The 17,585-nt window shown below is 41.7% G+C and overlaps 1 protein-coding gene across 15 annotated transcripts in view; it reads right to left on the reverse strand.

Annotated features, from left to right (window-relative positions):
• The window catches only part of CARF (calcium responsive transcription factor), an 83,649-nt gene that overhangs the window by 40,808 nt on the left and 25,256 nt on the right, over positions 1 to 17,585 (reverse strand). For 12 of the 15 annotated variants that reach the window (XR_009213683.1, XR_009213684.1, XR_009213685.1 and 9 more), the window contains 2 exons: positions 10,864 to 10,984; positions 9,564 to 9,791 (listed from right to left, as the gene is read on the reverse strand). Coding sequence is in view for 11 of the 15 variants with exons in the window: in XM_032754890.2 (XP_032610781.1) it covers positions 9,564 to 9,791; positions 10,864 to 10,941 (306 nt within the window). In the remaining 4 variants the exon portion in view is untranslated. The remainder of the gene's footprint in view (positions 1 to 9,563; positions 9,792 to 10,863; positions 10,985 to 17,585) is intronic. The other 3 variants (XM_058439577.1, XM_032754898.2, XM_058439582.1) reach the window with 2 other exon arrangements.

The raw sequence follows: 17,585 nt of genomic DNA on the forward strand, positions 1-17,585 counted from the left end.
GCCGGGCACGATGGCTCACGCCTGTAATCCCAGCACTTTGGGAGGCCGAGGCAGGTGGATCACCTGAGGTCAGGAGTTTGAGACTAGCCTAGCCAACATGGTGAAACCCCGTCTCTACTAAAAATACTAAAATTAGCCGGGTGTGGTGGCAGGCACCTGCAATCCCGGCTACTCGGAAGGCTGAGGCAGGAGAATCGCTTGAACCCAGGAGGTGGGGGTTGCAGTGAGCTGAGATCATGCCACTGCACTCCAGCCTGGGTAACAGAGTGAGACTTTGTCTCAAAAATAATAATAATAATAATAAATAAATAATAAAAAGTCATATTGAAAAAAAAGGAAGGTATATTTCTTTAAAAAGCTCCATTTGGCAGATGGCAGTGGCACATCCCTGTAGTTCTAACTACTCTGGAGGCTATGATCATGCCACTGCACTTAAGCCTAGGTGACAGAGTGAGACATATCTCTTTTTTTTTTTTTTTTGAGATGGAGTCTCACTCTGTTGCCCAGGTTGGAGTGCATGGAGTGCAGTGGCATGACCTTGGCTCACCACAACCTCCGCCTTCCGGGTTCAAGCAATTCTCCTGCCTCAGCCTCCTGAGTAGATGGGATTACAGGTATGCACCACCATGCCTGGCTAATTTTCATATTTTAAGTAGAGATGGGGTTTCACTATGTTGGCCAGTCTGGTCTCGGACTCCTGACCTCGTGATCTGCCCACCTCGGCCTCCCAAAGTGCTGGGATTACAGGCGTGAGCTACCATGCCCAGCTGAGACATATCTCTTAAAAAATAAATTATTTAATTAAAATAAATTAAGAGAAACAAAATGCTTAGCTAACAAACCCACAGCCAACATCATAGTAAATGGGCAAAAGCCAGAAGTATTCTCCTTGAAAACCAGCACAAGAAAAGGATGCCCTCTCTCACCACTCCTATTCAACATAGTATTGGAAGTCCTGGCCAAAGCAATCACGCAAGAGAAAGAAATAAAGGGCATCCAGATAGGAAGAGAGGAAGTCGGACTATCCTTGTTTGCAGACGACATGATCCTACATTTAGAAAACCCCATATTCTCCATCCAAAAGCTCCTCCAGAAGATAAACAACTTCAGCAAAGCTTCAGTATACAAAATCAATGTTTAAAAATCACTAGCATTCCAATATACCAACAACAATCAAGACAAGGGCCAAACTAGGAAGGCAATCCCATTCACAATTGCCAGAAAAAGAATAAAATACCTAGGATTACAAGAAGGTGAAAGATCTCTACAATAAGAACTACAAAAGACTGCTCAAATAAATCAGAGAAGATACAAACAAATGGAAAAAAAAATCCACGCTCATGGACAGAAAGAATCAATATCATTAAAATGGGCACACTGCGCAAAGCAATTCAGATTCAATGCTATTCCTATCAAACTGCCAATGGCATTCTTCACAGAACCAGAAAAAAACTATTTTAAAATTCATATGGAACCAAAAAAAAGGCCAAATAGCCAAGGCAATCCTAAGCAAAAAGTACAAAGCCGGAGGCAATATGTTACCTGACTTCAAACTATACTACAAGGCTACAGTAACCAAAACAGCATGGTACTGGTATGAAAACAGACACATAGACCAATGGAACAGAAGAGAGAGCCCAGAAACAAGGCTGCACACCTGCAACCATTTGATCTTCAACAAAGCTGACAAAAACAAGCATTAGGGAAACAACTCCCTGCTAACTAAATGGTGCCAGGATTACAGGTTAGCCACATGCAGAAGACAGAAGCTGGACCCCTTCCTCACACCATATACAAAAATAAACTCAAGATGGACTAAAGATTTAAATATAAAACCCAAAACTATAAAAACCTGGAAGACAGCCTAGGCAATACCATCCTGGACAAGGGAATGGGCAAAGATTTCATGACAAAGACACTAAAAGCAATTGCAACAAAAGCAAAAATTGGCAAATGGGATCTAAATAAACTTAAGAGCTTCTATACAGCAAAAGAAACTATCAACAGAGTAAACAAACAACCTGAAGAATGGGAGAAAATATCTGCAAACCATGCATCTGACGAAGGTCTATTATCCAGCATCTATATGGAACTTAAAACAAATTTATAACAGAAAAACAACACCATTGAAAAGTGGGCAAAGGACACGAACAGACACTTTTTTTTTTTTTTTTTTTTTTTTTACTTTAAGTTCTGGGATACATGTGCTGAATGTGCAAGTTTGTTACCTAGGTATACATGTGCCATGGTAGTTTGCTGCACCTATCAACTCATCATCTAGGTTTTAACCCCCGCATGCATTATTAGGTATTTGTCCTATTGCTCTCCATCCTCTTTCCCCCGACCCCCCAACAGGCCCTGGTGTATGATGTTCTCCTCCCTGTGTCCATGTGTTCTCATTGTTCAAATCCCATTTATGAGTGAGAACATTAGGTGTTTGGTTTTCTGTTCCTGTGTTAGTTTGCTGAGGATGATGGTTTCCAGCTTCAGCCATGTCCCTGCAAAGGACATGAATTCATTCTTTTTTATGGCTGCATAGTATTCCATGGTATATATGTGCCACATTTTCTTTATCCAGTCTATCATTGATGGGCATTTGGTGTAGTTCCAAGACTTTGCTATTGTAAACGGTGCTGCAATAAACATACATGTGCATGTGTCTTTATAGAAGAATGATTTATAATCCTTTGGGTATACACAGAGTAATGACATTGCTGGGTCAAATGGTATTTCTGGTTCTAGATCCTTGAGGAATCATCACACTGTCTTCCACAATGGCCAAACTAATTTACACTACCACCAACAGTGTAAAAGCGTTCCTATTTCTCCACAGCCTCGCCAGCATCTGTTGTTTCCAGACTTCTTAATAATCGCCATTCTAACTGGCGTGTGATGATATCTCATCGTGGCTTTGATTTGCGTTTCTCTGATGACCAATGATGATGAACTTTTTTTCTTATGTTTGTTGGCCACATAAATGTCTTCTTTGGAAAAGTGTCTTTTTATATCCTTTGCCCACTTTTTGATGGGTTTTCTTGTAAATTTGTTTAACTTCCTTGTACATTCTGGATATTAGACCTTTGTCAGATAGACAGCTTGGAAAAATTTTCTCCCATTCTGTAGGTTGCCTGTTCACTCTGATGATAGTTTATTTTGCTGAGCAGAAGCTCTTTAATTAGATCCCATTTGTCAATTTTGCCTTTTGTTGCAACTGCTTTTGGTGTTTTAGTCATGAAGTCTTTGCTCATGCCTATGTGCTGAATGGCATTGCCTAGGTTTTCTTCTAGGATTTTTATAGTTTTAGGTTTTACATTTAAGTCTTTAATCCATCTTGAATTAATTTTTGTATAAGGTGTAAGGCAGGGGTCCAGTTTCTGTTTTCTGCATATGGCTAGCCAGTTTTCCCAGCACCATTTATTAAATAGGGAGTCCTTTCCCCATTGCTTGTTTTTGTCAGGTTTGTCAAAGACCAGATGGTTGTAGATGTGTCGTGTTATTTCTGAGGCCTCTGTTCTGTTCCATTGGTCTGTATATCTGTTTTGATACCAGTACCATGCTGTTTTGGTTACTGCAGCCTTGTAGTATAGTTTGAAGTCAGGTAACATGACGCCTCCAGCTTTGTTCTTTTTGCTTAGGACTGTCTTGGCTATACGGGCTCTTTTTTGGTTCCATATGAAATTTAAAGTAGTTTTATCTAGTTTCCACATAAACTTTTCAAAAAGAAGACATACATGCAGTCAACAAGCATATGAAAAAAAGCTCAATATCACTAATCATTACAGAAATGCGAATCAAAACCACAATGAAATACTATCTCACACCAGTCAGAATGGCCTTTATTAAAAAGTCAAAAGATAACAGATGCTAGTGAGGTTGTGGAGAAAACAGAACACTTATACACTGCTGGTGGGAGTGTAAATTTGTTCAACCATTGTAGAAAGCAGTATGGTGATTCCTCAAAGAGATAAAAACAGAACCACCATTCGACCCAGCAATCCTATTACTGGATATATACTCAGAGGAATATAAATCATTCTTCCATAAAGACACACGCATGTGAATGTTCATTAATGCCCTATTCACAATAGCAAATAAATGGAATCAACCTAAATGCCCATCATTGACAGATTAGATAAAGAAAATGTGGTACATATACACCACGGAATACTATGCAGCCATAAAAAGAACAAGATCATGTCTTTTGTGGGAACATAGATGGAGCTGGAGGCTACTATCCTTAGCAAACCACACTGGAACAAAAAACCAAATACTGCATGTTCTCACTTACAAGTGGGAGCTAAATGATAAAAACCTATGAACACAAAGAAGGGAACAACAGACAATGGGGTCTACTTGAGAGTGGAGGGTGGGAGGGAGAGGAGCTGAAAAAATAACTATTGGGTACTAGGCCTAATGCATGGGTGGATGAAATAACCTATACAATCTGAGTTTACCTACATAACAAACCTTCGCACGTACCCTTGAACCTAAAGTAAAAGTTAAAAGTAAATACAACAAAAACAAAAACAAAACACCAAATAGCTCCATTTGGTAGGAGATGTTGATAAAGGGGGATACTGTAGCATGTGCACGTACAGGAAGTACATATATATGAAAATCTGTGTACCTTCTGCTCACTTTGGTCATGAACCTAAAGTTGCTCTAAAAAATACAGTCCACTGAAACAAACAAAACCAAAAGTTCCACTAAGTTTCCCGGAATATTCTCTCTCTGATCTTCAGTTCTTTGAAGAAAATTCTTTCTTTTTTTTTTTTTTTTGGTTTTTTTTTTTTGAGACAGAGTCTTGCTCTGTCGCCCAGGTTGGAGTGCAGTGGCATGATCTTGGCTCACTGTAACCTCCGCCTCCTGGGTTCAAGGGATTCTTCTGCCTCAGCCTCCCAAGTAGCTGGGAGTACAGGCGCCTGCCACCACGCCCGGCTAATTTTTGTATTTTTAGTAGAGACAGGGCTTCACCGTATTGGCCAGGCTAGTCTCAAACTCCTGACCTTGTGATCCGCCCGCCTCAGCCTCCCAAAGTGCTGGGATTACAGGCGTGAGCCACCACGCCCGGCCGAAAATTCTTTCTTATAATTTGTTTCTCACAGTTTTTTTCCATGCTTCATACCATGTTTCCTATTTCATGGTTTCAAATAACCTTCTGTGTCATCTCCTACCTAAACAATGTAAAACCACCTTTGTACTTACTTTGTATAGAAAGTTTAATCTAATTACAAAGAGTGTTAATTAACTTTTTTTTGGACTCAAATAAACAACTTTGCTCAGAAAGGTACCCTAGGTAAAATGACAACCCTTTTACACATTCAGACTCCTTGAACTTCCTGTTGGAAAAAAAAAAAACTTTCTAAATGTTCTGATAGAAACTAGAATAAATGTCAAATAAAGGGGAAACTACAGAAGCATTTCATTCTGGACATGAAAAATTAAAATGTAGTTGGTTAACATTTAAATTATTTGTTGAATATTAACCTCTGCCAGTGATGCAGTATGGTTCTGGGCATAGGCCCAGAAAGCCTGAACATAAACAAAAAGGATTCTCCTGCACAGTCACCTCTCAACCAATTACTGTTAACCCTAGAATTTAGATAACTCAATTTGGCTGGATCATAAAGGAGCGAAATGGCATAGATTAACTCTAGAATGCTCTAGATTATGAACAGAAACAAGGGTTAATTCTAGGTAAAATGTTTACCTGTGGTATAATTTATAATTAAAGTTATGCTTTTAAAAATAATTAATTTTTATTATGAAAGTAATAAATACTTATTGTAGAAAATTCGGAAAATTCAAGTAAACAAGAAACACATTATCCTTCACAGTATTACTTATGTTAAGTATATTCTAAATAACCAGAGAGTAACTTAGAGGTTTTCTTAGTAATTTTCCGTATGTCAGTCAAAACAATCTTTCACCTCTTTGGCTCAAACTATGAACTTGGTCAAAAATACTTCTAGCCAACAGTTTGAAAAGTATTTAGCCATCCTCATCTTTTTATCTTTATGCATTGTTACTCACATGGCACAGATTTACCCACAAAGATCAGCAAGGATATGTATAATTTCCCATATACTAGTAGTACCTCCATTGCAGTACCTCCATTACTTTCTATTTCTTCAAGAAAACATACCAGCAAGTGGCTTGCAGGTCAGTGAGATGTTGATAAATCAAAAACTGGAGTTTAGGCCGGGCGTGGTGGCTCACACCTGTAATCCCAGCACTTTGGGAGGCTGAGGTGGGTGGATAACGAGGTCAGGAGTTCAAGACAAGCCTGGCCAACATGGTGAAACCACATCTCTACTAAAAATACAAAAACTAGCCGGGTGTGGTGACAGGCACCTGTAACTCCAGCTACTCAGGAGACTGAGGCAAGACAACTGCTTGAATCCTGGAGGTGGAGGTTGCAGTGAGCCGAGATCGGGCCACTGCACTCCAGCCTTGGCAACAGAGCAAGACTCCATCTCAGAAAAAAATAAACAAACTGGAGTTAGCCTAATATGTGTCTGTGTGTGTGTGTGTGTGTGTGTGTGCGTGTGTGTGTGCGCGCGCGCATGTGTGTACGTTCCACTAAGTGTAAGTTCCATGTCAACTCTGGCATTTCAGAACTAGTTACAGAATATGTTACATTTCCAATTGATCTCAAAGCACAAGTGTGCCCAAACACAGAGACCCATAAGTACTGTTTACAGTACTATTTGTAGCCCTGAATGGAAATCTTTTAAAATCCTTACATAAAAATGAAAGTCATGGAAACAGTATTTTAAACACAATGTGGCTGGGCATGGTGGCTCACGCCTGTAATCCCAGCACTTCGAGAGGCCAAGGCGGGTGGATCACCTGAGGTCAGGAGTTCGAGGACAGCCTGGCCAACATGGTGATATCCTGTGTACTAAAAATACAAAAAAGTTAGCCAGGTGTGGTGGTGGGCACCTGTAATCCCAGCTACTTGGGAGGCTTAGGCAGGAAAATCGCTTGAACTCGGAAGGCAGAGGTTGCAGTGAACCAAGATCGTGCCATTGCAACTCCAGCCTGGGCAACAAGAGTGCAACTCCATCTCAATTCCCCTCCCCTCCCCTGCCCTCCCCACCCCTCCCCTCCCCTCTGCTTTCCTTTCTTTCCCTCTGTGGCCCAGGCTGGAGTACACTCGGCTCGCTGCACACTCCCTGCGTCCGGCTCCCATGATTCTCCTGCCCTGGCCTGCGGGCTGCCTGGGATTGACAGCGCGCGCCACCACCCCTCCCTCGTTTTTCTCCTTTGGCTGGAGGCGCGGTTTCGCCATGTCGGCCAGGCTGGTCTCCAGCTCCTGACCTCGAGTGGTCTACCCGCCTCGGCCTCCCGAGGTGCTGGGACTGCAGACGGAGTCTCGCTCACTGCGTGCTCGGTGTTGCCCGGGCTGGAGTGCGGTGGTGTGGTCTTGGCTCGCTGCAGCCTCCACCTCCCAGCCGCCTGCCTTGGCCTCCCAGGGTGCTGGGATTGCAGCCTCTGCCCGGCCGCCGCCCCGTCTGGGAGGTGGGGAGCGTGCCTGGCCGCCCATCATCTGGGTTGTGAGGAGCTCCTCTGCCTGGCCGCCCCATCTGGGAGGTGAGGAGCGCCTCTGCCCAGCCGCCCCATCTGGGAGGTGAGGAGCGCCTCTGCCCAGCCGCCACCCAGTCTAGCAAGTGAGGAACGTCTCTGCCTGGCCGCCCATCGTCTGGGATGTGAGGAGCGACTCTGCCTGGCCGCCCATCGTCTGGGATGTGAGAAGCGCCTCTGCCCGGCCGCCCCGCCCGGGAAGTGAGGAGCACCTCTGCCCAGCCGCCCCGTCTGGGAAGTGAGGAGCGCCTCTGCCCGGCCGCCCATCGTCTGGGATGTGAGAAGCGCCTCTGCCCGGCCACCCCGTCTGGGAAGTGAGGAGCCCCTCTGCCCGGCCGACACCCCGTCTAGGAAGTGAGGAGCGTCTCTGCGCCGCCGCCCCGTCTGGGAAGCGAGGAGCGTCTCTGCGTGGCCGCCCCGTCTGGGAAGTGAGGAGCGCCTCTGCCTACCGCCCATCGTCTGGGATGTGAGGAGCGCCTCTGCCCGGCCGCCCATCGTCTGGGATGTGAGAAGCGCCTCTGCCCAGCCGCCCCGCCTGGGAAGCAAGGAGCCACGTCTGCGCGGCCGCCCCGTCTGGGAAGCGAGGAGTGTCTCTGCCCGGCCGCCCCGTCTGGGAAGCGAGGAGCGCCTCTGCCCGCCGCCCATCGTCTGGGATGTGAGGAGCGCCTCTGTCCGCCGCCCATCGTCTGGGATGTGAGGAGCACCTCTGCCCGGCCGCCCATCGTCTGGGATGTCAGGAGCGCCTCTGCCCGGCCGCCCATCGTCTGGGATGTGAGAAGCGCCTCTGCCCGGCCGCCCCGCCTGGGAAGCAAGGAGCACCTCTGCGCGGCCGCCCCGTCTGGGAAGCGAGGAGCGCCTCTGCCGGGCCGCCCCGTCTGGGAAGCGAGGAGCGCCTCTGCCCGGCCACCCCGTCTGGGAAGTGAGGAGCGCCTCTGCCCGGCCGCCCCTTCTGGGAAGCGAGGAGCGCCTCTGCCCGACCGCCCCGTCTGGGAAGCGAGGAGCGCCTCTGCGCGGCCACCCCGTCTGGGAAGTGAGGAGCGCCTCTGCCCGGCCGCCCCTTCTGGGATGTGAGGTGCGCCTCTGACCGGCCGCCCCGTCTGGGAAGTGAGGAGCGCCTCTGCCCGGCTGCCCGGTCTGGGAAGTGAGGAGTGCCTCTGCCCGGCCACCCATCGTCTGGGATGTGAGGAGTGCCTCTGCCCGGCTGCCCCATCTGGGAAGTGATGAGCCCCTCTGCCCGGCCGCCACCCCATCTAGGAAGTGAGGAGCATCTCTGCCCGGCCGCCCTGTCTGGGAAGTGAGGAGCACCTCTGACTGGCCGCCCCATCTGGGATGTGGGGAGCGCCTCTGCCCGGCCGCCCCGTCTGGGAGGTCTACCACAGAGGCCAGAAGCAATGTGGGGGCTGGACGTAGTGGCTCACGCCTGTAGTCCCAGTACTCTGGGAGGCTGAGGCGGGTTGATCACTTGAGGCTAGGAGTTCGAGACCAGCCTGGCCAACACGGTGAAACATATGAAAAATACAACAGACAAACCAACCAACCAACCAAGCGACAACAAAACAGGTCTACCCTGGAGTCATACTCTAATTTTTTCTATTTTCCTCCCTTTCTGATCCTTTATCCCACTTTCTTTTTCTTCCTCTTCCTTCTCCTTCTTCTTTGTCAAATAGAGGATTGAGTTATTATCATTGATCCATACAAAGTCCCTCTCTCATTTATTTTCTTTAATTTCCACCCCCCATTTCTATTCCCCGTCTTCCTACGTGCAACCTTCCTAATATGTTTGATATACATCTTTTTGTTTGTATGTACTTTTAGAAAATGTTTATTGTTTTGTGTGCAAAAAAAAAATTAAAAAAAATAATTAAATAAATAAATAAACAATGTAAGTCAAAAGTGTCAAGAAATTAAGGTCATTTAGTAAGACTAATACATTTGCCTAAGGAGCATAAAACTGGTTACTTATAAAATATACTCACCATTTGTGAATTGGATTCCCCCAATGACTGAAGTTCATATTGAATAGCTTGCCCATTTTGGTCCACTAGATGGAATTGCTCTGCAGAAAGAGTCTGTGTCTGAGTCAGGGGCCCTGGTACATTCTGTGATATGAGTGAATTATTTGCTTCAGGAGTAGTGATGGGCAAAACTGTAGGAGAATCATTTTGTCCAAAGGAAGAATCCCTGGAGTCCATACAGGTTAGATGCTTTTGCAAGGAAAAAAAAAATCACTTCAGTCTTTTTAGGATATACTATCACCATTTTTTTTAAAAGATGTGTATAATAAAAATGAAAAGACATCCATTTTTCAGTTGTTTTTACTTTTTTGTAAGAGTTGTCAATTCACACAAATTGCTATACACAGAAAGTATTTCTTAAGTAAAATTGTTGATTATTATACTTACTATCTTAATTTTATCAAAATTGTCCACAGGAATGGAACCTGAAATAACGTAATATAATTCAACCTATAGATTTTTCTCTGTATATAAAATTTTTATGAATATATCTTAGCATTAAGTTCTGTATTATAATATTAAATCTATCATAAAATATGTGTATAATTAAATATTTAAAAAAAATTTTTTTTTTTGAGACAGAGTCTCGCTCTGTTGCCCAGGCTGGAGTGCAGTGGCATGATCTCAGCTCACTGCAAGCTCTGCCTCCTGGGTTCATGCCATTCTCCTGCCTCAGCCTCCCGAGTAACCGGGACCACAGGCGCCCGCCACCACACCCGGCTAACTTTTTGTATTTTTAGTAGAGACGGGGTTTCACTGTGTTATCCAGGATGGTCTCAATCTCCAGACCTCATGATCCACCCGCCTCGGCCTCCCAAAGTGCTGGGATTACAGGCGTGAGCCACCGCGCCCGGCCAAAATTCTTATTTTTTTTTTTTTTGAGATGGAGTTTCACTCTTGTGGAGTGCAATGGTGCGATCTTGGCTCACGGCAACCTCTGCCTTCTGGGTTCAAGTGATTCTCCAGCCTCAGCCTCCCAAGTAGCTGAGATTACAGGCGCCCACCACCAAGCCCAGCTAATTTTTGTATTTTTAGTAGAGACAGGGTTTCACCATGTTGGCCAGGCTGGTCTTGAACTCCTGACCTCAGGTGATACGCCCGCCTCAGCCTCCCAAAGTGCTGGGATCACAGGCAGCCACCACGCCCAGCTCAAAATTCTTGAATACACTAAATATAACAGCTATCCCTTAAGCATAAAGAGCTGTTAAATGGCACGCTGTTTTACCCTAGGATGGAAAAAAGTTCCCAGCTGAATCCATACCTCAAATACTTGAGCATTGGTTTTTGACTCTTCACCATCATTATGGTTGACTCTTAATGAATCATTAGATTGTTCCATGCTGACATCATATTCAAATCCATTTTCTTCTATTATTTAATAGCTGAAAGAGTTTAAATAGCTGATCAACTAAAGCACTTAGTATTTTTGTGGAATGTTTTATCTTAAACAAATCTCTCACATTCCCTACTGTGGTACCCTATATAATTTAGGTAAAATCATTTCCATTCTATAGATTAAAAAATTAACACTTTTTAAAATGACTTGCCAAGGCACCAGAATACGTTCAATGCAGGGCAAAAATTAGTGTTATATAGTTCCCTCATCCTATCTTTAACTACACTTCTGTACTGGCTTTTTAAGATTGCTTTTATGTGACAAGGTACTGGCATACCCTTTCAAATACTTCTAAAATTCTCATATTACCAGAGATTTAATGCAAATAAAGTTTTTCAACTTTATGAGTTGGGTATGCCCTATTGTAGCAGTATATAATTTTAAAATAGATATCCTGGTGTAGACAGAGATTATATATATATACAATTTTTACTATTAATAGACAAGCATCCCACTTAACATTAGTTTGACAAGCTTTGAAAAGGAAGATATATTTAAAAAAAGAAAATGAAGAAATATATATATCAATAACTCTGAGCCACTTAGGTCTAGTACAGTAGTTCTCAACTGGGGCAATTTTGTAAAACTACAAAATCAGTCCAGTTTTAATATATGGCTACAAAGTATCTTTTAATTGCTTCTCCTTTAAGATTTTAAATTATCACTTATATCCTAATCAATTAAAAAATCAATTGCAAAAATTCCAAAAAGCCTGTAGTTACCTTGGGCTATAGAAGTAAAAGCAATTTTATTTTATAACTTTCTAGATGGGTTTTGAATTTTATATATTATACCTATATTATTTGAGAATAAAATTATTTAGAAGGGGTTTCAAAATAAAAAGAGCCTCCCATCAGTGGCAATACGGCAAATAGATACTGTAAAAAAACTGTCTTGCTACAAAACATACAAAACAAAAAACAGAAAGTTGACTGAAAATAAAATCTTTATTTTGTGTCCAGGCTTTGCTACAAGAAGTGCCAACAATCAAAGGCCATTTCCCACTCCAGTGACCACCCTCCCCTCCCCCCAACCCCAAAAGAGCAAAAAAAGAAGAGTCGAGCATAAACAAAGAGGAAACTTTCCCCAAGGGTAGTTCTAATACATTAGTTTTGCGGCTAAGAAACTGAAGTTGGGACAAATAGCTGGTAGGGGAGGAAAACTTAAAACTCCCAAGATAAGGATAACAACCTGAAAGGTTCAGGGTGAAGAGTGTAACCTGGCTCTGGTAAGAAAAAATGCAGCTACTATTTGGAGAAAAACAAACCCAATGAAGACTCCAGTATCCTTTCATATTAAGATCAATCAAATATAAGCTAACAATCAAAGAATACCAAAAAAACAGGCAATTAGCCACCATGAAATTGAGTCACCAGATTCAGACAGCCCCTAAAGACTTCCCATATTGGAAACATCTAAGATTGAATATAATATAATTATTTAATGTCTACAAAAATGAACCACAGAGATAATCAAATAATAAAAACTATCAAAAGTTTAATTTTTAAAAAAAACAGGCTGGGCACAGTGGCTCATGCCGGTAATCTCAGCATTCTGGGAGGCCCAGGTGGGTGGATCACTTGTGGTCAGGAGTTTGAGACCAGCCTGGCCAACACGGTGAAACCCTGTCTCTACTAAAAATACAAAAATTAGCTGGGCACAGTGGTGCATGCCTGTAATCCTCACTACTTGGGAGGTTGAGGCAGGAGAATTACTTAAACCCAGGAGGTGCAGGTTGCAGTGAGCCGAGATGGCGCCACTGCACTCCAGCCTGGGTGACAGAGCAAGACTTTGTCTCAAAAAAAAAAAAAAAAAAAAAAAAGAAAAACTGCTGAAATTAGAAGGTCAATGGGGCCAGAAACAGTGGTTCATGTCTGTAATCCCAGCACTTTGGGAGACCAAGGTAAGAGGATTTCTTGACACCAGGAATTCGAGACCAGCCTGGGCAACATAATGAAATCCTGTCTCTACAAAAAAATTTAACAATCAGCCATGTATGGTGGTGTGGGTCTGCAGTCCCAGCTACTCAGGAGGCTGAGGTGGGAGGATCTCTTGAGTCCAGGAGTCTGAGGCTGCAGTGAGCCATAATCATGCTACTGCACTCCAGCCTGGGTGACATAGTGAGACCCTGTCTCAAAAAAAAAAAAAAAAAAAAAAAAAAAGGCAATGGATAAGTTAAATAGATGATTAGATGCAGAAGAAATTATTAAATTGGAAGATAGATTTTAAAATTACCTAGACTGCATCATAGCAAAAACAGAAGATAAAATATGTGACAAAGAGACTTAAAAATAAGAAAAATAGAATGTATAGTATGCATATAAGTCTCAAAAGAATAGAAAAGAGAAAATGGAGCAGAGACAATATAGATGCTCTTAAACTTATGATGGAGTTACTATCCGATAAACACACTGTGCGTTGAAAATACCTTAAGTGGAAACTATCATAAGTTGAAAGTGCATTTTTGACTTACAGTATTTTCAGTTTATAATGGGTTTATCCAGATGTAATGCCATCGCCATCATAGGTTAAGGGGTGTACTAAGTATGTATTATTTTCACACCGTCATAAAGTGGAAAATCATAAGTTGAATTAATGTAAGTCAGGGACCATCTGTATTTGAAGAGATAATGGCTGGCAATTTTTCAAAACTAAAGACATGAATCCACAGATAAAGGAAGCCTTACTTTTAAGTATTCCAAGAGAAATAAAAAGAAACCCATACTCAATGTAGTGAACATGCAACATTCTAAAGAGGAACTGGAAAATGCAGCTAGACAGATAAGACAGACCATAAAAACACCCCTGAGCCTAGGTAACAAAAAATACAAATTAAAGAAAGAGAGATAAGACAGACTCCCTACAGAGTATTGAAATTAGACATACAGTGGCCTTCTTAATAGCAACATGGTAGCAGAAGTCATAGGAATAATATTTAAGGTTTTAAGAAAGTAGATTGGCCGGGTGTGGTGGCTCATGCCTGTAATCCTAGCATTTTGGGAGGCCAAGGAGGGTGGATCGCTTGAGCCCACAAGTTTGAGATCAGCCTGGCAACATGGCAAAACCCCATCTCAAAAAAGAAAAAAAGAAAAGTAACTATCAATAAACAATTGTATATGATCCAAACTATTTTTGTCTACTGTCTTACCTTCAGAATAACCAAAAAAAAAAAAAAAAAAAAAAAAAAAACCCACAAAAACCCTCATTTTTTTCAGAAAAGAGAGTGAAAGGAAGATACTTTAAGATAAAAAAAAACTGAAAGTTGGCTGGGCATGGTGGCTCACCCTGTAATCCCAACACTTTTGGAGGCCGAGGCAGGCAGATCACTTGATGCCAGGAGTTCAAGACCATCCTGACCAACATGGCGAAACCCTGTCTCTGCTAAAAATAAAAAAAAAAAATAAAAATAAAAAAATTAGCTGGGTGTTGTGGCGCACACCTGTAACCACAGCTACTCGAGTGACTAAGGCACAAAAATTGCTTGAATCCAGGAATTGGAGGCTGCAGTGAGCCAAGATCGTGCCATGGCACTCTAGCCTGGGCAACAGGGCAAGACTGTCTCAAAAAGAATCATAATAAAAAATGAAAACAAAAAACTGAGAGTTTACAATCAGCGTCTCGTATATGAAAGAAATTTCTAAACAACACACTTCATATTTGATAGCACAACAGGGTAACCACAGTCAATAATTTAATCATATTTAAAAATAATTAAAAGAGTATAATTGGATTGTTTATAACACAAAGGATAAATGCTTGAAGGAATGGATAAATGCTTGAGGGGATGGATACCCCATTTTACATGATACGATCATTATACATTGCATGTTGGTATCAAAACATTTCATGTACCCCATAAATATCTACAACTACTACAATTAAAACAATTTTTTTTTTTTTACAGTTGGCTGGGTGCAACGGCTCACACCTATAATCCCTGCACTTTGGGAGGCCGAGGCGGGTGGATCACCTGAGGTCAGGAGTTCGAGACCAGCCTAGCCAACATGGTGAAACTCCATCTCTACTAAAAATACAAAAACTAGCCAGGCATGGTGGCGCACGCCTATAATTCCAGTTACTTGGGAGGCTGGGGCAAGAGAATCACTGGAACCCAGGAGATGCAGGTTGTAATAAGCCAAGATCACACCACTGCACTCTAGCCTGGGCAACAAGAGCAAGACATTGTCTCAAAAATATAATAAATAAATAAACAAATAGCAATAAAAAAGGAACAGTTAAGTCATGCCATACAAGCACATTATAGAAGGGAAGAGAAAAGATATACACCAAATATAAAATATTTGGTACAGGAATTACCTCTGTATTTCTTACCTGTTAGGTAACTGAATAAAGCACATTATTTTAGCAAAAAAAAATATATTTCAAACAAACAAATATATATATATATTTTAAATCATACTTTAGGTTTTAGGGTACATGTGCACAATGTGCAGGTTTGTTACATATGTTATAGCAGAAAAAAGTCCTGAGATGCTTGAAAAAATGGCAAGCAAACAAATTAATAACTCTATAAAAATCTAAATAAACATTCTCTGTATAAAATAATAATATTGCAATTTTGTATGTGTGTTTTAAGGACAGAAATAAAACACTATAGAACTAAAAAATGCATGTAACTCTAGAGGGTGTGATGATAGATAATATATCAATTTATAAAATATAGAAATGATAATATGCACAATATATCAAAATTTATGGGCTGCAACAAAAGCAGTGCTTAGAGGGAAATTTAGAGCAATAAATACAACAGAATTGAGAGTTCAGAAATACATACCTATAGTTAAATTATTTTTGACAAGGGTGCCAAAAGCATTTGATGAGGAAAGAATACTATCTTCAACAAATGGTGCCAGGACAACTGAATATCCACATGAAAACGAATGATGCTGAACTCCTACCTCATACTACATACCAAAAATAAAAAATGGATCAAAGAGCTGAATATAAGAACTAAAACCATGCAACTCTTAGAAGAAAAACATAGGGGTAAATCTTCATGTCTTTGCATTTGGTGATGGTTTCTTAGATATGGCACCAATAGGACAAGTAAAAGAGAAAACAGATAAATTGGACAACATCAAAATAAAAAATTTTGTACAAAGGTCACCATGACAAGAGTTAAAAGACAACCCATAGATGGGAGAGAATATCTGCAAATCCTATATCTGATAAGGGTCTGGAACACGTAAAGAACTCACACAATTCAACAACAAAAAGACTACAATCCAAAATAACCCAATTACAAAATGGGCAAAGGTAGAGCCCAAAGATAGATCAAGACCCTGTCTAAAAACAAACAAACAAACAAAATCCCATTATGCTAAGTGACAGAAGCCAAGCCACACATAAAAGGTCACATATCATATGATTCTATTTACATAAAATATCCAAAATAGGTAAATCCATAGAGAAAGAAAGTAGACTGGTGGATGCCAGAGGCTTGAGGAAAGGTATAATGGATTAATGGGTACAAAATTTTATTTTGAGGTGATGAAGATGTTTTGAAGCTCTACATGGCACTTTTCCAACTTTGTGAATGAACTGTCGGTAAATTGTTCATTTTAAAGGGATTAATTTTAAGTTATATGAATTTCACCTCAATTAAAAAAATAAAATAGTACCACCAAAATGTGTGTGTACATATATATGCATGTGTATACACAAGCAGGAAAATATGAACGTGGACTAGATATGTGATACTAAGGAATTTTTCTTGGGATGTTCAGGCATTCCATGAAAAAAAGGGAAAAAAAGGAATTTTGGGGCTGGATACAGTGGCTCACACTTATAATCCTAACACTTGGGAGGCTGAGGTGGGAGGATTACTTGAGAATAGGAATTCCAGACCAGCATGAGAGTTCAAGACCAGCCTGAGATCCCGTTTCTACAAGAAACTTAATAAAAACAAATTAGCTGGGTATGGTGGCACATGTCTGTAGTCATACTTATTTGGGAGGCTGAGGTGGGAGGATGGCATGAGCCCAGGAGTTTGAGGCTGCAGTAAGCTGTGACTGTACCACTGCAATTCAGCGTGTGCAACAGAGTGAGACTCTGTCTCTAAAGAAAGTATTTTTGGTGTTTTTAGGTATGTGAATGGTATGATAATATTAATACTTATAGATACAATTATTAGAATGTCCAGGATTTGTTTAAAAAATATCAAAGTAAGGCTGAGCATGGTGACTCACGCGTGTAATCCCAGCACTCTGCGAGGCAGAGGTGGGTGGATCACCGGAACCCAGCAGTTTGACACTAGCCTGGGCAACATAACAAGACCCTATCTCTACTAAAGATCAAAAACATTAGCTGGGCATGGTGGTGTGTGCCTGTAGTCCCAGCTTCTCGGCAAGCTGAGGCAGGAGATCACTTGAGCCCAGGAGCTGTGATTGTACCACTGCACTCCAGCCTGTGTGACAAAATGAGACCTTGTCTCAAGAAAGTAAATAAATACCAAAGTCAGAGAAAAGGGTACAATTGACAGAGAAATAAATAAAACAAGATTGGTCATACACTGATAACTGCACACCGGCTTCATTTACTATTCTACTAATATATATATATATATA

Source organism: Hylobates moloch, unplaced genomic scaffold, assembly GCF_009828535.3.
Source record: "Hylobates moloch isolate HMO894 unplaced genomic scaffold, HMol_V3 SCAFFOLD_1, whole genome shotgun sequence".
Taxonomy (NCBI): domain Eukaryota; kingdom Metazoa; phylum Chordata; class Mammalia; order Primates; family Hylobatidae; genus Hylobates; species Hylobates moloch.